This window comes from Leptodactylus fuscus, chromosome 1 (genome assembly GCF_031893055.1).
Source record: "Leptodactylus fuscus isolate aLepFus1 chromosome 1, aLepFus1.hap2, whole genome shotgun sequence".
NCBI lineage: Eukaryota > Metazoa > Chordata > Amphibia > Anura > Leptodactylidae > Leptodactylus > Leptodactylus fuscus.
Window position 1 is genome coordinate 212,119,478 of NC_134265.1, and position 26,961 is coordinate 212,146,438.

Genomic DNA, 26,961 nt, shown 5'->3' on the forward strand with positions numbered 1-26,961 from the left:
CCTCCATCTCTGCCCCCAGTTTCATGTCCCCTCCATCTCTGCCCCAGATTCATGTCCCTCCATCTCTGCCCCCAGATTCATGTCCCCTCCATCTCTGCCCCCAGATTCATGTCCCCTCCATCTCTGTCCCCAGATTCAAGTCCCCTCCATCTCTGCCCCCAGATTCATGTCCCCCATCTCTGCCCCCAGATTCATGTCCCCTCCATCTCTGCCCCCAGATACATGTCCCCCCTCCATCTCTGCCCCCAGATTCATGTCCCCTCCATCTCTGCCCCCAGATTCATGTCCCCAGATTCAAGTCCCCTCCATCTCTTCCCCCAGATTCATGTCCCCTCCATCTCTGCCCCCAGATTCATGTCCCCCATCTCTGCCCCCAGATTCATGTCCCCCCATCTCTGCCCCCAGATTCATGTCCCCCCAGATTCATGTCCCCTCTCCATCTCTGCCCCTAGATTCATGTCCCCTCCATCTCTGCCCCCAGATTCATGTCCCCCCTCCATCTCTGCCACCAGATTCATGCCCCCCCTCTGCCCCCAGATTCATGTCCCCCCTCCATCTCTGCCCCCAGATTCATGTCCCCTCCATCTCTGCCCCCAGATTCATGTCCCCTCCATCTCTGCCCCCAGATTCATGTCCCCCATCTCTGCCCCCAGATTCATGTCCCCCCCATCTCTGCCCCAGATTCATGTCCCCCCATCTCTGCCCCCAGATTCATGTCCCCCATCTCTGCCCCCAGATTCATGTCCCCCATCTCTGCCCCCAGATTCATGTCCCCCATCTCTGCCCCCAGATTCATGTCCCCATCTCTGCCCCAGATTCATGTCCCCACATCTCTGCCCCCAGTGTCATGCCGTCCCCTCCTTCATCTGCCCCCAGTGTCATGCCGTCCTCTCCTTCATCCTCCCCCAGATTCATGTTCCACCTCCACATTAAACTTACCTTCTCCTCTGCTCCCTCGCCGCTCTCTGCGCGCCTCTCTCGCTGACACGTGTGGCTGAAGGAAGGAGCTGACCTGTGTCAGCTCCTCGCTTCGCCACTGCCCCCAGCTCCTGGCTTGCAGACGGGATGAGGAGCCGGCGGCAGCGGCGAAGCGAGGCGAAGCGAGGAGCTGACCTGTATCAGCTCCTTCCTTCAGCCACATGTGTCAGCGAGAGAGACACGCAACGGCGAAGCGAGGCGCTGACCTGTATCAGCTCCTTCCTTCAGCCGCATGTGTCAGCGAGAGAGGCGCGCAGCGGCGAAGCGAGGAGCTGACCTGTGTCAGCTCCTTGCTTCAGCATCATATGTGTTCAACTCAGATCTGCGTCCTCTGGACATACCTCCCTCCAACCGGGACCGCGGGACATGTCACCCAAATCGTGACTGTCCCGCGGAGATCGGGACGGTTGGGAGGTATGGTAAAAGGGATGCATGATGTGTGGGGCCCAAATGAAAAGTTTGCTATGGGACCCAGTCTTGGCTAGTTACACCTTTTAAATGTATGACCTGTATACATATTTTAACATGCTTTGCACAAACCATAACAAAATGTGCCTTGGATACTGCTGACCTGGGTTCCAAAGGTTCCAACAAGGATGTAGACAGTGACAGACCATGGTCAGGGCAGCAGAGTTAGCTTTTCACATTAAACAGAGGAGAGAGCAGGCTGCATAGGTGCAGATTCAGGTAAACAGGCAGAATTCAAGACCGGTAATCACAACAAACAGCAAAAAGTACAAAAATTTCAGTTAAAGTAGATAGCTAGGAATCTTATTGCTCTGGTACCTTCCTGATGGAAAAGGTGCCTTTAATACCCTAGAGATACATGATAATGGCACCACTTATCTACTTATCTTCCCTGCATAAAACATGCCTAGAAAATGCTCCTATATATTTCAATGAGTCAGCTCCAAACTATGTTTGTTACGGCTATGACAATGCTGTAAAGTATACCAGTAAATGCTTTTAACAGAGCAGAGGAAAAGCTCAGGTAAAGAAGCAGTCCCCATATTCATGTACAGAAAATATAATACAAAAATCTACAATCAGAAAATAATAACAGAATAGAAACAAGTGATATATTTCAATTGCTGTTTTCAGTAAAAAAAAAAAAAAAAAAAAGAATATGGTGACACATTCCTGACATCCTCACATCCATCATAATAGTATGTCGAATATGGGGCCACATGGTGGCTCAGTGGTTAGCACTGCAACCTTGCAGCGCTGGAGTCCTGGTGTTCAAATCCCACCAAGGGCATAAAACCGTCTGCAAGGAGTTTGTATGTTCTCCCCGTGTTTGCATGGATTTCCATCCCATATTCCAAAAAAGACATACTGATAGGGAAAAATGTACATTGTGAGCTCCATGTCGGGCTCACAATCTACATTTAAAAAAAAAATAAAAAAAAATAATAGTATGTCGAATGTCGAGTCTTCATAGTATAGCACAGCGGACACCCAGAATTCACTTTCATTGTGGGCATTGCTATTTTTTAGCTTCCCCAAAGATAAATTATGCCCACAGAGGCTGATCCCCTCATTGCAGGATGGCTCCAATTCAGAAAGCAGCTCATTCACAGCTACACATTTGGTCCAGGTGAGCTCCTCTCAGGTCTCTGAGTGACTTCAGTGACATTCCTCTGTTGCTCCTCCTGGCCACAGTCGCTCCTATCCTGCCGCCGTTCGACGGGGAGGCGAGTATAGAGCACCTACACAAATATCAGGGGGGCTGCTCACCCTCCCTGTGCTGAGTCCCCAGATATCTGTGTGTTTTTGCAGACTTTTATTACTGATGGCTTAGACTTTTTGTGGCCCGACTAGCACAATGATGGACTCTCTTTATGTTTAACTAGCCCTTCCATCTTTTCACCTATAGCGGCTCACTGCACCCGGCCTGCTGCCTACTGCCTCATATTGCTCGCCTCATTCGACTATCTGCCTTTCTCATATTTTATTGCGCCCTCTCTCTGGGAACCATGACCAGAAGGAAGTCCTCTTCTTCTAGGGCCCCTAGGAAGCTAACTGACTTTTTTGCCCAACACGCTTCTGACAGCCAAGCAACGTGGGGCCCGACTTCCCATCCCCGGGCTGCTACTCCAATCTCTGTAGCCCTATCCTCGCAGGACTCTATGAACTCTACTGACAGTGTCTCACCCCCTGCCGTTGCCTCTGGCAGTGCTTCGGAAGGTCATACAAGGGGTCATAACAACTCGCCTACTGCCTCTCCCTCTGGTAGGGGACCTGCAAGTAAGAGGTATGGTAAATCTCACAGCTCTGCCCTCACCACTGCCTCTGTGCTGGATCATGTTGACCTCTCTGAATTCCCGGCGTCATCTGAGCCAATCACCTGCGACACTCTGAAGGGCATGCTACTCTTACTCCAGTCCGGGTTTGCAAGGCATGTTAATGTCTTGGTGGAGAAACTCCAGGGCAACATTGATGAGCTGGGCGAGAGAACAGATCTTATAGAACTCAAAATGTCTGAATTTTCCACAGCTCACAACGAGCTTGTAGATGCGCACAGTAACCTAGGGGCAGAGGTGCGCTGGCTCAAAACCAAAGTGACAGATGCCAAAGACCGTTCAAGACGGAACAACATTAAGATCAGGGGCATACTGGAGGACATTGCCTCCATTGACGTCCCAGGATTCGTAAAGCGTCTATTTAAAAAGATTCTTCCAAATTTGTCCGAATTGGATCTCACCTTGGACAGAGCTCACAGAATTCCCAAGGCCAACTTGGCCCCCACAGATGCTCCCAGAGATACCTTAGTGAGGGTGAATTTTTAGCACATCAAGGACTCCATCCTTGCTGAAGCCCGTAAATGCGACCAACTCTCGGCACCCTTCTCTATGATTTCTCTGTTCCCGGATTTGTCTGTTGCGACACATCAAGCAAGACGGGATCTAGGCCCCGTGACTAAAATTCTTCTTGAGCATGGTATAACTACCGCTGGGGCTTCCCTATGAAGCTCTTGGTTTTCAGGAATGGGATTATTCACTCGATCCCTTCTGTGGATTCTGCGATGACCCTTCTGCGAAAGTGGCACTTAGCTTTGGCAGATGCGGATCCGAAGCTGACAGGCTCAGCTCGCCCTCCACGTCTCTCCAAGGACTGGCATATGGCCAGAGACCCGTGATGTGTTTCTGCAGGTTCTAGCTACATCTCAAGGCGAAAGATGGACTTTATTGATTAACCCTTTCTTTTTTTTCCCCACACCTCACAGGTTATATGGCGTGCATAAATGCTATGACTTTATTGTTATTGGATGTTATGTTCTTTGTGTTTTTTTTCTCCTAAAATTTTCTTGATCTCATGCATAGCTCAACTGTATCAGATTCTAAGGGTCGCTATGTAGGGGTTAACTGTGTGATTAATAATGTGCGTTATACCCCAGTCACTGTCTATTTACCCAATCAGTCTCAGTCCTCCTACTGGAAATCTACTTTACCCAAGATTCAGGCCTTCACTATGGGTATCTTGATTATTGGTGGCGACTACAACTGCCTTGTTGATAACTCGCTCGAGTTATCCAATCCACGTAGGAAGTCTCCTATTTTGTAGTCTCTCCTAGAACTGGGATTTTATGATGTGTGGAGGTGTCAACATGGCAGTGAACGAGACTATACGTAACTGTCTCATCCCATATTGGCTTAATAACTTGGACAGATCATGCCCCAGTATCTCTGGACTTGCAGGAAAAGTTCACCACGGCCTTACCTTCCCAGTGGAAGCTTAATGATTATATCCTTGACCACCCCTCTTATAGCGAACGCCTTCTCAGGGAACTTAAAGACTTTTTTTTACAATCAATGCCCCGTCCACCTCGAATCCCTTCACTCAATGGAATGCCCATAAGGTGTTTATGCGCGGGATCCTGATATAGGCTTGTTCTAGGGCTAAGAAGCAGCGCACCAAATATATTGACTTTCTAATTGGTTGCATAGCGACTCTATCCGCTACTAATAAATACAATCCCTCTCCTGCTGTATCTTTAGATATCAGGAAGCTACAGCTGCAGGGCTTACTGGCTCGTCAACAGGATCTAGCATTTAAAAGATTCCAATGCCAGGCCTATATCCATAATAATAAAGCTAGCTAATTTCTGGCGAAGAAAATTAAACAATCCCAAGTCCAGCATTGCCTATCTACACGGGAACCTATCAGCCCTCCACAGTGGAAATAGATGGCTTCCTTTACTCGGTTTCCTTGCCTCGTCTTTCCCCTGACCAGGCCCAAGCGCTGGCTTCCCTGATATCCCTATTAGCATGACAGCAAGCAGTCACCTCTTTGAAACCAATAAAATCTCCAGGGCCAGATGGTTTCACGGGAATATACTATAAAAAGTACCTAACAGTTTTAGTGCCCTATCTATTGAATGTGTTTAGAAAAGCCACGGAAGATCAGAAATTTCCGGAGGAGATGCTGGTTGCTACAGTAGTCACTCTCCCTAAACCTGGCAAGGCCCTGACCACACCAGCTAATTTCAGACCAATTTCCTTGTTGGATGTGGATGTAAAGTCGTATGCCAAAATTTTGGCGGAATACCTAGTGCGTCTTCTCCCCCATGTAGTTAAACCGGACCAGGTGGGATTCATCATGGGTCGACAGGCGCCAGAAGGCACCCATAGGTTTATTAATCTCATTCAGAGGGCTGAGCGGGAGCGCATTCCATCGCTTCTGCTGGCCCTTGACACCGAAAAGGCCTTTTATAGGGTCCACTGGACTTATCTTAATCGTCTCCTTGATGTATTCAGCCTGGGCAATGTGTTTAAAGCTGCAGTGCTAGCTCTGTACTCTTGCCCGTTGACGCAGGTGTTGTCCACCAGCTTCCTGTCTGACCCCTTTCAAATCTCTAATGGGACTAGACAAGGATGTCCCCTCTCGCCCATTATATTTGCCTTAGTTATGGAACCATTGCCTGAGCTTATTAGATCTAGTGATGTCATTACAGGCATTCAGGTGGGCTGTCAGCAACATAAGATCGGGTTATATGCTGATGATTTACTTCTATTTTTGGCTGACCCCATACCCTCTCTGTGGGCAATTGCTTCCGCATTGGATGCTTTTGGCAGGGTGTCATATTATAAAGTCAATATCTCCAAGTCCCAAATGTTGCCTATAGGTCTCGACTCCTCTTTATGTGAGGAGATAAGCAGACTTTTTCCCTTCCAGTGGAGTAATGAATCAATTACTTACTTGGGCATTTCATTGACATCACCTAGCCCCTCCCTTTTCTCCCGTAATTATGTTCCCTTGTTGGATAAAGTAACTGCTCTGTTGTCTGGATATAAGAAACTGATGCTGTCCTGGGCTAGCAGAATCTCAGTGGTAAAAATGATGGTACTCCCTATCATATTGTATATGTTTCGGACGGTAGTGATCCCGCTACCTGATTCCTATCTAAGCAAATGCCAGAGAGTGTTGTCCACCTTCATCTGGGATGGGAAACGGCCAAGAATTAGACTCCATGTTATGACAAGACATTGGTGTAGGGGTGGCGCTAGCGTCCTGGACATCAAAAAATACTTTATTGCAACTATTTTGGAACAACTAAGGGGATGGTGGCCCAGTGCAGTTGGATGAAGTTGAGGAGTCCGTCTTGGATATGCCCCTGGCAGGTCTCCTCCGGTCTAGGTGGTCTCCCCCCTTGGAGCGTAGCCTCCCTCTACTGGCTCTGAAACCCTCAGTGTGGGCTTGGAACTATCTGTGTTCTCATGTGTCAATTAAAGATCTAGCCCCCGTATTAGACCTGCCATTAGCCTACTTGTCTGCGTTCCACATTTAGATCTGAGGAAGTGGGTGGAGAGCGGCATATGCACGGTGGGACAGCTCTACTCGGAGGGACACCTTAAGTTGTTCCTTATGTTAAGGAGACGATCAAGATAAGTCCAGTGGACCCTATCAAAGTTCCTTATGTTAAGTTTATAGAATTATAAACTTCTTACTACCCCTTCTGAACAGACTAAACCAGCTTGCTTGTCCCATTGGGAATCTGACCTCAATCGGTTTCTGGCAGCATTTGGTACATTAATAAATATTTTAATGCATTATATTAACAGATGTTTGGTTTATTTCTTTGAAACCCTAAGGGTCTGTTCACACGGAATAAAGTGGCGCTGATTCTGGCACGATAACTCGCATGAGAATCAGTGCTAAAAAAAAAGACTCCCATTGACTTCAATGGGAGTCTTTTTTTCAGCTGTTGTAATTTTTAAATAAAAAAATCCAGCGCCAAAAAAAATTTAAATAAAACTTGACTTTTACTTAAATCATATTAAAATAGTTTAACAGAATGGATCCAGAATGCAAAAATACAAGGAAAAAAGCTTACGCTTTTCGGGACCGCATAATATGTCCCTTACTCATAGCCTAACAATATCAACTGCAAGACACTCTTAAATACCGGATTTACCCCACCTCTCAATTCAAGATTTTAACCCTTAGTATACTATATCCCTGTTACATAAATAAATATTGTATAGTACTAAATTTAATCAAGACACAAATAACCATTAATACATATACCACATTAAAGCACCAAAATACTAATACAAATATAGAATTGCAATCTTACCAAGATCTCAAACAGTGTGCAGTATGCAAATATTGCAAAAAAACAAAAACGTTTGGTCCATCAAATAACATGTGTCACTTTAAATGGCAATAACTTTGAGACGCTTTAACTTACACAAGTGATTTTGAGATTGTTTTCTCGTAACACATTATACTTCATGTTAGTATACTCTCCTCCAGTTCCCTAAATTAACTATATGAAACGTGTGGAAATCATCTTGATATGCAAACGAATGTCGATAAGACGAGAAAGCAAAAATATAGTTATGGCCGTAAGTGTTGCACCCTGTAAATTTTTCCAGAAAAGGTATTTCTACCAGAAAATTACTGAAATTACACTTACCGTATATACTCGAGTATATGCCGACCCGAATATAAGCCGAACCCCCTAATTTTACCACCAAAAACTTGGAAAACTTATTGACTCGAGTATAAGCCTAGGGAAAAAATGCAGCAGCTACTGGAAAATTTCAAAAATTAAAATGGTCGGAGTTTTTGGGTGCAGTAGTTGCTGGGTGCTGGGGAAGGGGAGGGGGCGTTTTGGTTGTCTGTCCTCCCCTTCCCTGAGCTTGAGGACTGGGTTTTTTCCCCCTCTTGGAATTCAGCCTGGCTGAATATAGGGTATCTGCAGTGCTCCTATTAACCCCTTCACGACGGAATAGGAGCACTGCAGATCCCCTATATTCAGCCAGGCTGAATTCCAAGTGGGGGAAAAAAATCAGTCTCAGGGAAGGGGCAGTTAGACAACTTTGTTTTCCAGCTACAGCGTTTACCGTACACAAAAAATATTTTTATAGATTGGTAGAGCGGGGTTTTCGGACAAAGGGCTACCTAATGTGTATACTATATGTTTCACAGTATTTGTTTTATATGTGTTCTAGGGAAAGGGGGGGGGGGGGTGATTTGAATTTTTTATACTTTATTATTTATTTTTTTACTTAATTTTTTTTTTTTTTTGCATTTATTAGACCCCCCTAGGGGTCTTGAACCCCAGGGGGTCTGATCACTAATGCAATGCATTACAATGCTAATGCATTGCAATACACTGCAAAAATCATAATTTCTTTTGCAGGCTGCATAGAGCAGCCTGCAAAAGAAAAGTACTGCAGCTGGGGAGCCTTTACAGAGGAGCTGAGGGGAATCCCCGGACGCAGGCAGGAGCGTGGACCTGAAAGAAGACCTCTGTCGCCGGACCTGAAGGGGAACTGTGGCCGGCCACCGGCAAAAGCGCTGTGGGGAATCCCCGGCAGATTCGGCTGCCTGGATTTCCCCTCAGCGCTTCTGCCGACAGCCGGCTTTTCTTTTGCATGCCGAGGTCTTCAGGTACGTGCTCCTGCCGGGGATCTCTCCTTCAGCTCCGGCGGCCGAGGTACGCGCTCCTGCTGGCAGCCGGGGATCACCCCAGCGCTTCAGGGCCGCATTTGAGAGAGCGGTCGCGTCCGCTCTCTCCAGGGGCATGGCGGCATCTCCACTGTAACTCCACCATTATCACTGTAACAGTTACAGTGGAGGTGCCGATTCTAATGGCGACCGCTCTGGAACAGAGCGGTCGCCATTATAGCTACAGACTACGCAGTACAGACCCAGCATCCAGACACAAACTACAGAAGTACTTACGGTACTTCTGCTAGAAGGCCCCGGTACTTCTGCCAGGAGCGTGACGATGCTGCGGCCCGGCACAAACCCCCATGTCTGTATGCCGGGTCTGTAACTACGGTATTACCGTAATGACCTGAATATAAGCCGAGGCAAAATTTTTGCAGCCCAAAAACTGAGCTGAAAAACTCGGCTTATACTCGAGTATATACGGTATTTTGTTTTACAAATGTTTGAGGTTTTTTGTGTGCATTGGGACAATACAAAAAAATAGAAAACAAAGCTAAAAATTATATAACTTCCCGCAAAACTCCAAAAATGAGTCGAAAAAAATTATTGGCACCCTTACCGTAATATCTCGTTGCACTCCCTTTGTAAATAATTTAATTCAGTCACTTCCTATAACCATCAGCAAGTTCCTTACACCTCTCAACTGCAATTTTGGACTATTCTTCTATTACAATCTGCTCCAGGTGTCTCATATTTGAAGGGTGCCTTCTCTTAAAAGCTATTTAAAGATCTCTCCACAGGTTTTCGATGAGATTTAGATCCAAACTCATTCCTAGCCACTTCTGAACTCTCCAGCACTTTGTTTCCATCCACTTCTGAATGCTTTTTGAAGTATATTTGTGGTCATTCTCCTTCTAGAAGACCCTTGGCCCAGGACACAAACCTATCTTTCTGACACTGGGCCCTACATTGTAACCCAAAATCCTTTGGTAATCTTTAGATTTCATGATGCCTCACACACAGTCAAGGCATCCAGTGCCAGAGGCAGCAAAACGAAAAGCAAAATCTCTGAACCTCCAACATATTTACCTATTGGTACTGTGTACTTTGTTTTTGTAGGCCTCATTCTTTTTTCGGTAAACAGTAGAATGATGTGCTTTACAAAAAGGCTTTATCTTTTGTCTCATTTATCCACAACGTTTTCCCAGAATGGCTTTGGCTTATTCATGGACATTTTGACAAACTGCAGTCTAGCTTTTTTATATCTATATGTTAGCAGTGGGGTCTATCTGGGTCTCCTGCCGTAGCGATTCATTTAATTTCAAATATCGATGGATAGCTTACGCTGACACTGATGCAAGTTGAGCCTGCAGCACAGCTTCAATTTTGGTTCTCAAGTCCTCAGACCCTTCTTTTCTCCTCTTTCTGTTAGCCATGCTTAGTGTGGTACACAATGCAAAGATTGAGTCAGCTTCTCTCCTTTTTATCTAGTATCGGGTGTGATTTTTATATTGCCCACACCTGTTATTTGTGTGAAAATGTTGTTTATGAAAATAAGTAGTTTTTTTTTGTGTTGTTCCAATACACACAAATGTATATTGTGTTTAACAATACATGTGAAATTGAAATAATTTTCTGGGAGAAATACTTCATTTTCTGCAAACATTTCAGGGGTGCCAACACTTACAACCATGACTGTAGACATATGACTCTCTTCATATCTTCTTGGCCTCCCAGTATGTCAATGATTATTACTATATGTGTTGTACTCTGTGAAAACTACAATGTAATGATGTACACATAATGGGGCAGATCTATTATAAGATAGGGACCGTGGAGGCACTTCATCTATGTGTGGTCCGTATCATTTTTACCTTGGACTAGGTATATGCTGAAGATCATGCGCATGTAGCCTCATATATACAACTAATATCAAATAAGCAAGTGAATAAAAAACAAGAAATTAAATTCTTAAAACATGCCTTATTATACATGAAATGTGGCTGCTTACCCATTATTAAGTATAAGAGGAATGCAGAAGGAATACTGCAGAAAGAGGATAGGAGTCAAGGTGGAATCGAAGCACTGTAACCCTATGTTGTGGAAATAATATGGTGACACACTGCAAAAACATGTCTCAAACATGTATATGTGCCTCAGATGTACATAACGTGTAAATGATTTATGTGCTGTTCTGTGCATATACATATTACACATTAAACACACATGTATACTTTATACACACAAATATACGTAAATATACACACATATACACAAATATGCACGGGGAGAACACAAAGTGACACATAGCCAGATGTATATCTAAGTGCTCTAAAGTTTATTACATGTTACTTAGCTTTTATAGAGAAATAATGGCTGTATGCTAATTTAAGCATAACAAACTACATCACATAGAAATATGAATTATCATTGGTCAGAGTACAAAATGGGCGTTTACAAATGATAAATACGTGCTTAAGCAATACATGAGTTAACACATGGTTGTCTGTGTTATCCATTTTAGTTTGCAATTATGTTAGCACAGTCTGATAAAATGGATGCCATGACCTTCCAGGTTTCATGCTAGTGGATGCTACACAAAACAAAGAGATTAGAACTGACTTCATATCTTGTGAACATTATTAGAGATGAGCGAGTAGTGTTCGATCGAGTAGGTGTTTGATCGAATACTATGGTATTCGAAATACTTGTACTCGATCGAACACTACTAGCTGTTTGAAGTTTAAGGTTCGATGCAGAACCAGCGTTGATTGGCAGAATGCTATACATTCTGCCAATCAACGCTGGTTCTTCTCTTACCTTTAGAAGTCTTCTCCGTGCAGCGTCCCCGTGGCATCTTCCGGCTGTTTCCTTATCTGAATGGAGCTGGAGGTCGATCGTGTGCCCTACCACTGCGCTGATTCTGTATGGTACTTCCCGATATAGTAAATAGCAACTCCATTCATACAATTTTACTGTGTTATCAGTGGGCGTCCCATCCATCAGACCCTCACCTCTGAAGTAGCTATCATCTATGCATAGCTTCTCGATACCAGAAAACCAGTTTTACCATGCTTTTAGAAATACTAGTGTTTTTGGTTGGAGAGTGATTTATTAATATTTGTGTTTTTTTATTTTTGTTTAGAACTTTATCCAACACGTCAGTATAATGGTGCTAGTACAGCAATTTCTTCTACGAGTTACCGGATTACATCTACCAGCACAGGAAAAACAACTTCTATATCGACACTATCCTTTAGGAACACATCTACATTATCTCCCACAACTGAAATTCGTACTGAAGTCACTACACGGTCAATCCCTGTTTCATCACAGTTGCCTGCTATAGGTATAGAAAGTTGCGAGGCCATAGCAGCACGTGATATCACATGGTTTAAAACTCGACAAGGACAAACAGCAAAACAACCATGTCCTTTAGGGACAGTTGGTAAGTTTCATTTCTTTTTTATATTTCTTACATGGAATTAATTAAAGTAAATTAAACCGATTTCTGTGAATGGTTAGTTGTAAGCATTTCTTCATGGCTTTAATGTTGGGTAATAATGGAATTTATGTTTTAAATCTCTATTGCAGTTCAAAGGCAAAATTAAAAGGGAATGTATCATCAAAAATGACACCTTGAAGGGATAAAAATAAATTTTTACTTTAAACCAAGCCCCCTTGGCCATCTACTTTATAATTCACTTTTATTACCATAATATATCATAATATAAGTGATCGCTGGGGTGTGACCACCCCAGACAGATCTTTATAGTATCCTGTGACTCTCTGTCTCGCCACTTCTGGAGACAGGGTCACATACTATATCCCCACTCTCTCCCATCCCCTCTCCTCCTGTCTCAAGTCCTCCCCACTCGTCTCTTTACTTCCTGTCCCCTCCTCTCACTACAACAGGCTCGGTATACTTAGCTTTTCTTTTTACCTTTCTCCTCTCTGGTTGCATCATCAGCGACACGCACGCAGCAAGCTAATACACATGTGTGAGTCGGCTAGTTAGGGAAAAAAGGAGGGGGACAGTGAGATGTGGTTAGTATTATAATGAGGGCTGCTGAGAGTGTAGTGGGCGGGCTAGCTAAGGAAACAGGGAGTGAGGAGTGTGTGAGAAAGGGAGGAGGTTAGTTAGTGAGGGAGGGAGGAGAAGTGAGGCATCATGGAACTTGTACAAAACACAGAAGAGGAAGTTAGGGATGTAAACAAATGCCATGGATGCTATGAGCTCACTGAGAACCCCAGAAATCACTCAAAACACTGCTAAAGATATTTGGTGGCATTTATTAACCCATTAATAGCACTAACAGACCTTTTTTGTAAAATGACTAGCAGAAGGACCCAGCTTCGCACAGGTATATTTAATTTTTTGTTGTATAGTAGCCCCATAAGAATTGCCCAGTTTTGCACTGGTTTATTTTGGATGTCGTTTGTCTGTGTCCAGAAGCGTCAGTGAAAAACCTGAAATTTGTATAGATACCTGGAGTAAAGCTGAGGGATTGTGAACTTGTGTAACAGTGACATCTACAGCACCCTGCCCCTATAACGCTGACCTACAACAGTGAAGAAAAATGGCTCAGTCGTTATGGAAACCTTGAGTAAAGCTCTGATGTGTGATGGAGCTGTGTATCTAATCCACTGATGTGTGATAGTGTGTGATGAGCTGTGTATGTAATCCTCTGGTGTGTATGATACTGTTTGCTGAACTTGTGATCACGTGTTGAGAGGCCTTAAGAGATGGGTCTTATAAGGTAACATGGTAGGAAAAGTCAGCTTATTATAAAAACATTATGAAAGTTTATTAATGTCTTCAAGGAAAAACAGGAACACAGGGAAAACTTCCAGAATAACAGAAATATCAGTCAATGTCTCATTAGCTTACATCATCAGAGAAGCTCATAGGTAGGTTTCTTCATCTGGATATCTTGTAGAGTTACAGCTTGGTTCATGCTTGATCATCTGTTTGAAAGACTCTGAGATGGTCACGACAACTTGTCCAGGATGACAGAGAGATAGCAGACAGACCTGCCATAGATCCCCCATGGATTCCCACCATGAATGTGTGTCTGTCACTCATTTATGTTCATGAGAGGGGGTGTTGCCCTCCATCTTGTTGCTTTATAAGGACAACTCTAAAATGGTATACGCTAACCGCAGCCATGTACCAAATTATAGAAGAGTGAAGTCAACAGAGTATTTACCCTATGTATGCCATGAATATTGTAATATCATAATATTTAACAGTATGCTGAACTATGTATCTAATCCTCTAATGTGTGGCGCTGTGTGCTGAGTTGTGTATCTAACCCTCTGTGTGCTGACCTGTGTATCTTATTCTCTGATGTGTGATACTGTGTGCTGATCTGTGTATCTAATCCTCTATATGTGATACTGTGCTGAGCTGAGTATCTAATCCCCTGATGTGTGTTGCTGAGTGCTGAGCTGTGTATATAATCCTCTGATGTGTGATACTGTGTGCAGAGTTGTGTATCTAATCCTCTGATGTGTGCTGATCTATGTATCTAATCATCTGATGTGTGATACTGTGTATCTAATCATCTGATGTGTCATAGTGTGTGTTGAGCTGTGTATCTAATCTTCTGATGTGTAATAGTGTGTGCTGAGCTGTGTATCTAATCCCCTGATGTGTGTTGGTGTGTGCTGAGCTGTGGATCTAATCCTCTGATTTGTGTTGGTGTGTGCTGAGCTGTGTATCTAATCCTCTGATGTGTGATAGTGTGTGATGAGCAGTGTATGTAATCCTCTCATGTTTGATAGTGTGTGCAGAGCTGTGTATCTAATGAGGTGATGTGTGTATCTCAGTTTGAATATCAGTGTTGGATTGTGCATGTGTCACCATGTTTATGGCAGTTAGAATATGAGTGAAAGACTTGCAGGTTTGTATTGGCTAATGCAGGTCATTATTTAGGGAATACTGTATCTCAGGTGCGGTACGTCCGAGAGACTTGAAACCTTCCTGGACTCTTGATATATCTGTGTGCCAAATTTAGTGAAGACCAGTCCAGTCATTTGGTCGCGCGTAGAGGACAGACAGACAGAAACTCATTAAGGGCGGGTTCACACCAGCGCCCGTTCTCCGTTTTGCCGGTTTCTGTTTCCTGCCCGAGGAACTGGACAGGAGATGGAAACTGGCAGTCAGTTTTCAAACCCATTCATTTAAATCAGGGCTTTGTGTCCGTTTAAAAACAAAAAACATGGTTTCGCCGTGGAGAGCAGAAGACGCTTACGGGCACTCACCGGCGGACACTGATTGCCGGTTTCCATCTTCTGCTGACAGAAACCTGCATAACGGAGATCGAGCACTGGTGTGTACCCGCCCTTATATATATATATATATATATATATATATATATATATATATATATATATATAGTCAGGGTCTGGGGTTGCTAGGTGGGGGTGGCATAGACACACAAGTCCAGTTTCTTTAGTCCAAAACAAAGGTAGAATTTTATTTTCACTCAAAAATATAGTGCAGCAAGAAAAGGAAACAATACAAAAATAAATAGCTGCCCGGCTAGACTCTAACTAAACAGAGAATAGGTTACCTCACCTAGAATAACAGAAATTCAAAAGCCAGTTGAGTCATTCAGGACACAGTTCCAAAAATATGACCTCTCTGTTTGCTCCCCAGCCAAGCTCTGTCAAAGTGTTGCTGCTGGAGCAACCTCTTAAGCCTCCTTGACGAGGAGACTCTCTGCAGCTGAGTCGCTGCCGGAACGTCCCCAAAGTGTGGACTGGAGGGGAGTGGAATGACAGGTCCCACCTGAGTAGTCTGGGTGAGATGTACACCCACTCCATTATCTGACCAGCCATCGGCTTACAATATCTAATAGATTTTTTGTCCAGAAAACCACTTTAAGCTTAAATTCATCATTTTTTTTTTCAAGGTGTGTGTTATCAGAATCGCGTTATTACCAGTGGAGCTATATAGCTATGTTGACACGGCGGAAAATGGATTCTACGTGTGAACATACTGCGTAGCTAGCCATGACGGAATGCCGATGCAGTGCACCGGCATCCCATTGCGGCATTCCACTCTAGATTAGGCATGAATGAATGGGCCTAATCGGTAGGGAGCCTCGTGCCATGGATGCTGCAGCTGAATCCAAGGGAAGAAGGGGCATGTCGCTTCTTTTTTCCGCTACTAGCTAGTGGAAAAAAGAAGCGAGCAGCTCCCATTGAAATCAATGGGAGCCGTTTTTGGCAGCAGATTTTTAGGTGGATTCTGCGTCAAAATCCGCTGCCAAAAAAACTCCATGTGAACGAGTCCTATGAGATCTTCAATTCATACCATGATACAACAGGAGAAGACTTTCAACTTTTTGCTATATATGACATAATAGTGTATTATGGAGTGATATAAGTTACTGCACCATGATGTACTGTTATGTACTGACAATGATACCTGCTTAGGAGCTGAGCAAGAGCCATTGAGAATGGGTGACTGCTGTAAGGTACAACTGACAGCCAACAGTAACACCCATAGTAAAGGTATTAACTATTTAGATGCTGCACTCATAACCATGGCATCAGATGATTGCTGGGTCAAGTCCCCCTAAATGGATGAAAAAAACTGCAAATAATTAAAAAACTGCAAGAGCGGCTACCCAAAAATGGCCGCCGGCCATAAGTTTTTTGCCCTTTTTTATTCTATACAGTAAATTGGGAAAACAATTAATTATTTGCAGTTTTTTTTCATCCATTTAGGGGGACTTGACCCAGCAATCATCTGATGCCATGGTTATGACTGAGTGCAGCATCTAAATAGTTAATACCTTTACTATGGGTGTTACTGTTGGCTGTCAGTTGTACCTTACAGCAGTCACCCATTCTCATTCTGAAGGAGTGTCAGCTCCTTCAGGTCATTGTAAGGGTCCATTCACACGAAGGAAAATGGTGAGAAATTGGTGTGGAATTTCAGCGCTGAAAAAAAGCCTCCCATTGAGTTCAATGGGGTTTTTTTCTGCTAGAATGGAGTTTTTTGGCAAGGGAAAAATCCGCTTCAGGAATTAAGAAATGGTTTCTTTGAAGCAGTTTTTGGAGCATTTTTTGAGTCTTTTTTTTTTTTTTTTTTTTTTTTCCTTCAGCAAAATGCATGGACCATGAAAAAAAACGCTAGCGTTTTTTTCTGTGCGGTTTTTGCCAATTCTGCACCCAAATCCCCGACATGGATTTTACGCCACCCATTGAATGCGTTGATTTTTGCAGGTGGAATCCGCCTGAGGCCGGGGCCCCACAGGACGTAAACACTGTGATTTGCCCACAGCAGAGATGCTGCGGGAAAAATCACGGCGTTGTACAGTGCAGGCAAAGTGGATGGGATTCATGCGAATCCCATCCCCACTTTGCGGAAAAGATCGCAGCGCGGACATGCTGCGCTTTGCAAAGTCGTTGCAGCTTTGCAAATCACAGCATGTCAATTATATCTACGGAAATGCCGGCGGCTTTTGCATAGATATAATTGTAACAGAAAGTCCGTGGAGGAAAACTCTGCGAACTTTCTGCCTAAAGCGCTGCGGAAAGAACCGCAGTGCTTTGGATACGGCCCGTGGGGCCTTAGCCTGAAGGAAGCTTTTTTTTTTTCCACAAGTGGAAAAAAAAAGTGAGTGGTACCCATAGAACTCTATGGGGAGGCGTTTTTTCCACGTGGATTCTGACGCGGATTCACCGTCAAAATCAGTGCTAAAAAAGGAAAATGACGCTGTATTTGGCGCTGAATTTTCATCTAGCGGAAAATTACGCGAGTGGAAAAAAAAAGCTAGCCAAACCAATTGAAATCAATGGGAGGCTTTTTTTCAGCTCTGAAAATTCAGCGCAAAATACAGTGTCATTTTCCTCCATGTGAATGGACCCTAATACTGTGTGAGGGCTGCTCTGGATTTACTATTTCTCCTATTATATCTATTATCAGTGTCAGGTGTTGCTTCCAAGTGACATGACCTTCAATTTTAAGTGTCTGCAGTTCCCAATCTGTCTTGCATTTGCTATGACTTTAAAGCACTCTAGACACACACAACACAAACACAAACACCACCCCACAAATACTACAATACCACCCCATAAATACCACATGCACACCACACATAACACACAAACATTTCACAAACACCATATAAACATCACACAAACAGCATACATACACCAACAAACAAGCACAACACCACACAAATACCACAACACACCACACAAACACCAGATCACAACACCACTCCATATATACCACACGCACGGAGCACACACGCAAGCAAACACACTCGGATAGATGCACACTAAGCGAACAGAGCACATGCGTACTCACACACAACTACAGCATGCATGGACACTTGCACTTTGAACGCACAAACCCATGGATCACATGCACACATACATTTACATAGACCACACACGTGCATGCACACACGCATACATACACATGGATCACACACGGGCACACACACATACACACGCGTGCACACGCACACATGTATACATGGACCACCTACGTGCATGCACACACGGATCACACACGTGCGCACACACATACATACACACACATACATATACTAGGACCACACACGTGCACGCACACATGGATCACATGCATACATATACACGGACCATACAAACGTGCATGCACACACGCATACATACACATGGATCACACATGTACATGCACGCATACACTGACAAAACATAACATAGCACACTATATTATTTTTCACGGGCCTCCAGGCCATGGATTTGGCAGTTCCATAGACTTCTTTGTGCAGAAAGCTTTGAATTTTGCAGGCTCCATAGAAGTTTACCTCCGTGGCCCTGTAGTGTTACTGTAGTGTGCAAGCAGCCTTACTGAGCAGCAATATTGGACAGGTGAAAACTGCCCGATAGTAAGATTGTCATTATTACTTACTATACGTAGAGCTTTCATTAGTGAAGCCCTACAATAGATAGTTGTGTAACTGGAAACCAATTTTACTCTTGGACTACTTATAGAAGTGAACTAGGTAAAAAATATGCAAATCTATTCTCCAGGAAGTAATTAGGAGAACAGTGCACTCTATGTGCTGCCCTCTAGAGGGCAGCCTCCTTAACATCATGCATGACTCAGTTAATAAGTCTAATTTTGAGTGAACTATGTACAGTATTGCATATATTCTTGGACATAAACATGTGTTATGTGTGATTGATTGGTCTAAACATACATTTTCTTGCATGTTTCAATTTGTCCAGTATCTATCTATCTGTAAAGGTATTATGCCTAATATTATGCATATTTGAGGACATATGCATATGGCGTAATTGGTATACATTTCCTTTTTTGCTTTGATGTTCCTGCCTGGGAATACCATGACCGTTCCTCTTTTATGTGTTTAAAACACAATTGCTTGTAAGCTTATGTTATTTCTTGTAATTTTGGATATTTTCATAATATCTTGTGTTTATATTCTTTACTTACTATTGTCACCAGTTCTTATACAGTGTTGGCAAAAAGTATTGGCACCCTTGCAATTCTGTCAGATAATACTCATTTTATTCCAGAAAATAATTGCAATCACAAATTCTTTGGTATTATTATCTCCATTTAATTTGTCTTCAATGGAAAACCACAAAAAGAATTGTCAAAAAGCCAAATTGGATATAATTCAACACCAAACATAAAAAAGGGGGTGGACAAAAGTATTGGCACTGTTTGAAAAATCATGTGATGCTTCTCTAGTTTGTGTAATTAACAGCACCTATTACTTACCTGAGGCACCTAACAGGTGGTGGCAATAATTAAATCACACCTGCAGCCAATTGAAATGGATTAAAGTTGACTCTGTCCTGTGTCCTTGTGTGTACCACATTGGGCATGAAGAAAAGAAAGAAGACCAAAGAACTGTCTGAGGACTTGAGAAGCAAAATTGTGGGGAAGCATGAGCAATCTCAAGGCTACAAGTCCATCTCCAAAGACCTTAATGTTCCTGTGTCTACCGTGCGCAGTGTCATCAAGAAGTTTAAAGCCCATGGCACTGTGGCTAATCTCCCTAGATGTGGACGGAAAAGAAAAATTGACGAGAGATTTTAATGCAAGATTGTGCAGATGGTGGATAAAGACCCTTGACTAACATCCAAACAAGTTCAAGCTGCCGTGCAGTCCAAGGGTACAACAGTCTCAATCCGTACTATCCGTCGGCGTCTAAATGAAAATGGACTGTATGGTAGGATACCGAGGAAGACCCCACTTCTTACCCAGAGACATAAAAAAGCTAGGCTGGAGTTTGCCAAAACTTACCTGAGAAAGCCAAAAACGTTTTGGAAGAATGTTCTCTGGTCAGATGAGACAAAAGTAGAGCTTTTTGGGAAAAGGCATCAACATAGAGTTTACAGGAAAAAAAAGAGGCCTTCAAAGAAAAGAACATGGTCCCTACAGTCAAACATGGCAGAGGTTCCCTGATGTTTTGGGGTTGCTTTGCTGCCTCTGGCACTGGACTGCTTGACCGAGTGCATGGCATTATGAAGTCTGAAGACCAGCGCCGCACCTCCCATGAGGCGACCTGAAGCGACTGCTTCAGGCGGCGCTATGCCAGGGCCCCAGGGAGGGCGGCATTTTCGCTTACCTAAGCCAGTCCAGGACAAGCTGTCCTGGACTGGCTTAGCACCGAGCGGTGGTTTGGAGAGGCCACTGGAGCAGCGCTGCTCCAGCAGCTTCCCCTCACGCTCAGGCAGAGAGCAGGTCCTCTCCGTGCCTGCTCTTTGCCTGTGAACAACGCTAAGCCCCACCCCTTCGCTTTATCACGCCCCCTCGGCTCTGCCACGCCCCCTCCGCCCCTCCTCGGGGGGGGGGGCAGCTTTCTGTAGTTCGCCTCGGGCGGCGAAAGGCGTAGGTTCACCCCTGCTGAAGACTACCAACAAATTTTGCAGCATAATGTACAGTCATGGCCAAAAGTTTTGAGAATGATACAAATATAAATTTTTACAAAGTCTACTGCTTCAGTTTTTCTAATGGCAATTTGCATATACTCCAGAATGTTATAAAGAGTGATCAGCTTAACAGCAATTACTTGCATAGTCAATATTTGCCTAGAAAATGAACTTTATCCCCCCAAAACACATTTCAACATCATTGCAGCCCTGCCTTAAAAGGACCAGCTAACATCGTTTCAGTGATTGCTCCATTAACACAGGTGTGGGTGTTGATGAGGAGAGGGCTGGAGATCAATCTGTCATGATTAAGTAAGAATGACACCACTGGACACTTTAAAAGGAGGCTGGTGCTTGGCATCATTGTTTCTCTTCTGTTAACCATGGTTATCTCTAAAGAAACACGTGCAGTCATCATTGCACTGCACAAAAATGACCTAACAGGGAAGAGTATCACAGCTAGAAAGATTGCACCTCAGTCAACAATCTATCGCATCATCAAGAACTTCAAGGAGAGAGGTTCCATTGTTGGCAAAAAGGCTCCAGGGTGCCCAAGAAAGACCAGCAAGCGCCAGGACCATCTCTTAAAAGTGTTTCAGCTGCGGGATCAGGCTACCAGCAATGCAGAGCTTGCTCAGGAATGGCAGCAGGCAGGTGTAAGTGCATCTGCACGCACTGTGAGGCAGAGACTCTTGGAGCAAGGCCTGGTCTCAAGGAGGCCAGCAAAGAAGCCACTTCTCTCCAGAAAAAACATCAGGGACAGACTGATATTCTGCAAAAGGTACAGGGAGTGGACTGCTGAGGACTTGGGTAAAGTCATTTTCTCTGATGAATCCCCTTTTCGATTGTTTGGGGCATCTGGAAAACAGCTTATTCGGAGAAGACGAGGTGAGCACTACCACCAGTCTTGTCTCATGCCAACTGTAAGGCATCCTGAAACCATTCATGTGTGGGGTTGCTTCTCAGCCAAGGGAATCAGCTCTCTCACAGTCTTGCCTAAAAACACAGCCATGAATAAAGAATGGTACCAGAATGTCCTCAAGATCAACTTCTCCCAACCGTCCAAGAGCAGTTTGGCGCTCAACAATGCCTTTTCCAGCATGATGGAGCACCTTGCCATAAAGCAAAGGTGATAACTAAATGGCTCAGGGAACAAAACATAGAGATTTTGGGTCCATGGCCTGGAAACTCCCCAGATCTTAATCCCATTGAGAACTTGTGGTCAATCATCAAGAGACGGGTGGACAAAAACCTACAAATTCTGACAAAATGCAAGCATTGATTGTGCAAGAATGGACTGCTATCAGTCAGGATTTGGTCCAGAAGTTGATTGAGAGCATGCCAGGGAGAATTGCAGAGGTCCTGAAGAAGAAGGGTCAACACTGCAAATATTGACTTGCTGCATTAACTCATTCTAACTGTCAATATAAGCTTTTGTTACTCATAATATGATTGCAATTATATTTCTGTATGTGATAAAAACATCTGACAAACACACATAAAAACCAGAGGGCAGCAGATCAAGTGAAAATATAATATTTGTGTCATTCTCAAAACTTTTGGCCATGACTGTAGGGCCCAGTGTGAGAAAGCACTAGAAATTAGTTTGAGAGACTTGTAAAGTGGCCAGCAATGAGTCCAGACCTGAATCCCATAGAACACCTGTGGAGAGATCTCAAAATGGCAGTTTGGAGAAGGCACCCTTCAAATCTCAGGGACCTGGAGCAGTTTGCCAAAGAAGAATGGACTACAATTCCAGCAGAGCATTGCAAGAAACTCATTGATGGTTACCGGAAGCGGTTCGCAGTTATTTTGTCTAAAGGTTGTGCTACCAAGTATTAGGCTGAGGGTGCCAATACTTTTGTCCGGCCCATTTTTGGAGTGTGTTGTAAAATGAACAATGATTTGACTTTTTTTTCATTCTCTTTTGTATTTTTTCATTGCAAGCAAAATAAATGAAGATATTAATACCAAAGAGTTTGTGCTTGCAATCATTTTCTGGAAGAAAATGAGTATTATCTGAAAGAATTGCAGGGGTGCCAATACTTTTGGCCAACACTGTAGGCTTTATATCTGAATTTGGATAGGTGTGGACTGTCAGTTATAAATACCTAGTATATCAGAATTATAGGTTTAATACAATGCAGACTTATAGTTTACAAGGGAAAAGACATAGAACCAACCCACCCAAAAAGCTTCCATCCTAGGAGCAAGTGAATGAATAGAGGGGAAGTCAGTGTACCCGATGTACTCCGCACAAGGTACATATCTAATTTTCACCATTTACATAGTAGATGAAGTTTGATAAAGACTTCAGTCCATTCAAGTCCAACCTATAACCCTACAATCCCTACAGTGTTGATCCAGGGGAAGGTAAAAAAAAACGTGAGGCTCATGCAAATTGCCCCATTTCTGGGGAAAAAACTCCAATCTGGCAGTCAGTATAAAAACCCTGGATCAACATGTCCTTAAAATCTAGAGTCCATAATCCGTAATATTGTTCTCTTCAAGAAAGGCATCCAGGCCCACTTTGAACTTGTTCAGTGAATCCGCCATCACCACTTCCTAGGGCAGAGCGTTCCATAGCCTCACTGTTCTTACTGTGAAGAATCCCCTTCTATGTTTCTGGTGAAACTTTCTCTCCTCCAGACGTAGAGGATGTTCCCTTCTCACTGGCCTAGGAGTAAAAAGATCCTTAGAAAGTTCTTTGTATTGTCCCTTCATGTATTTGTACATTGTTATTAGATCTCCCCGTAGACGTCTTTTCTCTAAACTGAATAACCCCAAGTTTGTTAATCTATCGTTGTACTCCAGTCCACCTTTTCACCTAATAATTTTCGTTGCCCGTCTTTGCACTTTTTCAAGTTCAATTATGTCTTTCTTGTATATTGGGGCTCAAAATTGCGCACAATATTCTAAGTGTGGCCGTACCAGTGATTTGCATAGAGGCATAACTATGTTCTTGTCATGAGAATCTAGACCACTTTTGATGCATCCCATAATTGTATTTGCCTTGGCAGCAGCTGCCTGACACTGGTCACTAAAGGTACGCTTGCTGTCCACCAAAATCCCCAAGTCTTTTTCATTGGCAGTCTTACTTAGTAATTTACTATTAAGTACATAATCAGACATTTTATTACGTCGCCCAAAGTGCATTACCTTACATTTGTCATCATTAAACTTCATTTGCCAAGTCTCCGCCCATGCTTCCAGCTTCCTTAGATCCCCTTGTAATATTCTACTATCCTCCTCATTATTGATTACCTTACAAAGTTTAGTATCATCTGTAAATGTGGACACCCTGCTTTGTAAACCCTCTACCAGGTCATTAATAAAGATATTAAACAAGAGAGGACCTAATACTGACCCCTGCGGCACCCCACTGGTGACTGTGGCCCAGTCTGAATATTTACCATTAACAAGTACCCTCTGTTTCCTATCAGTGAGCCAGTTCCTAACCCAAATGCATATGTTTTCCCCCAGTCCCAACATTCTCATTTTGCATACTAATCTTTTATGTGGTACAGAATCAAAAACTATTTTCTGTGCATTAACACATTGAACACTAATGTTTACTTTTCCACTTGTTCTTGAGGGTCCAGTCTTTGAGGGAATGTCTTTGAGGGTCCATTTTTCCAAGGGACTCCACTTTACCGTATTTTATGGACTATAAGGCGCATTGCCCATGAGCGCCTTATAGTCCGTCTCGGTTCATATATAAGGCGCACCGGACTATAAGGCGCAGTCCGGTGCGCATTATATGTTATTGAAAGCGGCGGCACGCAGACTTTGCCAGCGGCCGCTTAACCCCCCGCGTGCCAGCCGCTTCTATTGGAAGCGCTCGGCAGGCGAGGAGTTAAGGGGCTCTATCAGCAAAATCATGCTGATAGAGCCCAACTGTAAAAGTTATATTAAACTACCCCCCCCCCCCCCCCCCCGTTTTAACATAAAACTCTGAAACAGAATGTGAAACTTACCGAACGGTGCAGGGTGGGCGGGCATTCAGGCCTCCTCTTCCTCCGATGTTCTGTCCTCCTCCTCCGGCGCTCGCGAACTGATAATGGCCTGGGCGCATGCGCAGTAGCCGTAGTAGAAGCATTATGATATTGCGCATGCGCCCAGGCCATTATCAGTTAGCGAGCGCCGGAGGAAGTGGTCAGGACATCGGAGGAAGAGGAGGCCTGAATGCCCGCCCACCCTGCACCGCTCGGTAAGTTTCACATTCACACTACGGAACGCCAGCGTGTATCACAGCCGTACACGCCGGCGTGACAGCAGGGCTGCCGGACACTTCCCATTAATTTCTATGGGAGCCGGCATGCGAGCGCTCCCCATAGAAATGAATGGACTGCTTTTTTCCATTCATTTCTATGGGGAGCGCTCGCATGCCGGCTCCCATAGAAATGAATGGGAAGTGTCCGGCAGCCCTGCTGTCACGCCGACGTGTACGGCTGTGATACACGCTGGCGTTCCGTAGTGTGAATGCACCCTTACGGTGCCTTTTATGTATGTATGGAAGCGGCACGCAGACTTTGCCGCCGCTTCCATCCATATATAAGGCGCACCGGACTATAAGGCGCACTTACGATTTCTGAAGAAATCGTAGGTTTTTATGTGCGCCTTATAGTCCGGAAAATACGGTACTTTTTATTTTTGAAAAATGACCTTTGTCTTAAAGTGATCACTATACCAATTAAAAAAATCCTAGAGAGATGTAGTTTCTAAAATAGGATAAAATGAAATGGATCAGTTTTTTTAAATTTTACCTCAAAATATCTGCCCACCTCAATTACCCACCAATACAGAGTAAATAACCAAATTAGGTCTCAAATACGCATAGTACTCTTTCACTTTTGAGCCCAGATAATAGAAAAAGCTGGGCACTCACCGTTGGAAGAGTATAAAAATATTTCAAACCTTTATTTCAAACATCCATGTAAAATACAATACGGGAGGAGGCACGCCTGGGAGAGGAGAGCGACAGCCATTTCATGCTGGTAGCACTTTTTCAAGCTTGAACTCATATGTCTCTGAAAAATTGTCAAAAGACAGGGTCACCATAAAAATATTGTATTTATTAATAATCAAATATAATATTTGATTATTAATAAATACAATATTTTTTATGGTGACCCTGTCTTTCCTTATCAGCAATTGGGTTTTCACTTTTATCCAAGCCTTTGTTTGCTTTTGTTGTTTTTCACTCATATGTCTCTGGGAGCGGAGAAATAAAAAGTTTATTGGGGTTTAGAAGGAGGGGTTTTCGAGGCAATTTTTTTTTTTTTTTTTAAGTCTGTTAATGCTATTAATGGGTTAAAAGGACACCCATATACCTTTAGCCATGTTTTGAGTGATTTCTGTGTGTCTCTGGGAGCTTCTGGAATCTTCTTCACTTCTGTACATGGTGTTAGCTTCCTGCTATGTACAGTGCCTTGCGAAAGTATTCGGCCATCTTGAACTTTTCAACCTTTTGCCAAATTTCAGGCTTCAAACATAAAGATATCAAATTAAAAATTTTTGTGGAAGAATCAACAACAAGTGGGACACAATTGTGAAGTGTAACAAAATTTATTGTATATTTTAAACTTTAACAAATAAAAATCTGAAAAGTGGGAGGGGCAAAATTATTTGGCCCCCTTGCGTTAATACTTTGTAGTGCACTGTAGTTTCCAGTGTACTTTCCACACTACCTCCCTCCTCTCTCACTTCTATTACCCCCCCCCTCCCGTCTCCCTAGCTAAGCTATCCCCCTACTACTAAGCCCCCATTGCATTATACTTACCTATCTTTTGCTTTGAGAGACGGATCCTCCTTCACTGTGCGCAGGCCGGACTCGCTGTGCACAGACCGTAAGTATCTGCGAGGCCTGCGCAGTAGAGATTGATTGCCAAGCAAGCGCTTGAAGAGAGGGACAGGGGAGAAGCCACTCCCAGATAGGAAGGCTGGTAAATATTGATTGGGTTTGGGGCGGGGGGATGGGAAGAGCACTGGTGACGTTCTGTTTCGAAGGCCATAAAATGGAACGTCACCAGATTATCAGAAAGTGTCCCTGGGGCAGTCACATTACATGGGTGATTATACAATTTTATTTTTTTTTATACAAGTAAATTAGAAGTTAGGCAGGGGGAGGGGATTTAGTTTAGAGGTTAATTTGTATTTTATCCT

General features: G+C 43.6%; 1 protein-coding gene across 1 annotated transcript in view; it reads left to right on the forward strand.

Annotated features, from left to right (window-relative positions):
- Positions 1-26,961, forward strand: part of ADGRL3 (adhesion G protein-coupled receptor L3) — an 877,296-nt gene that overhangs the window by 345,693 nt on the left and 504,642 nt on the right. Inside the window, exon 9 of the mRNA XM_075282777.1 lies at positions 12,026-12,328. Coding sequence (XP_075138878.1) covers positions 12,026-12,328 — 303 coding nt within the window. The remainder of the gene's footprint in view (positions 1-12,025; positions 12,329-26,961) is intronic.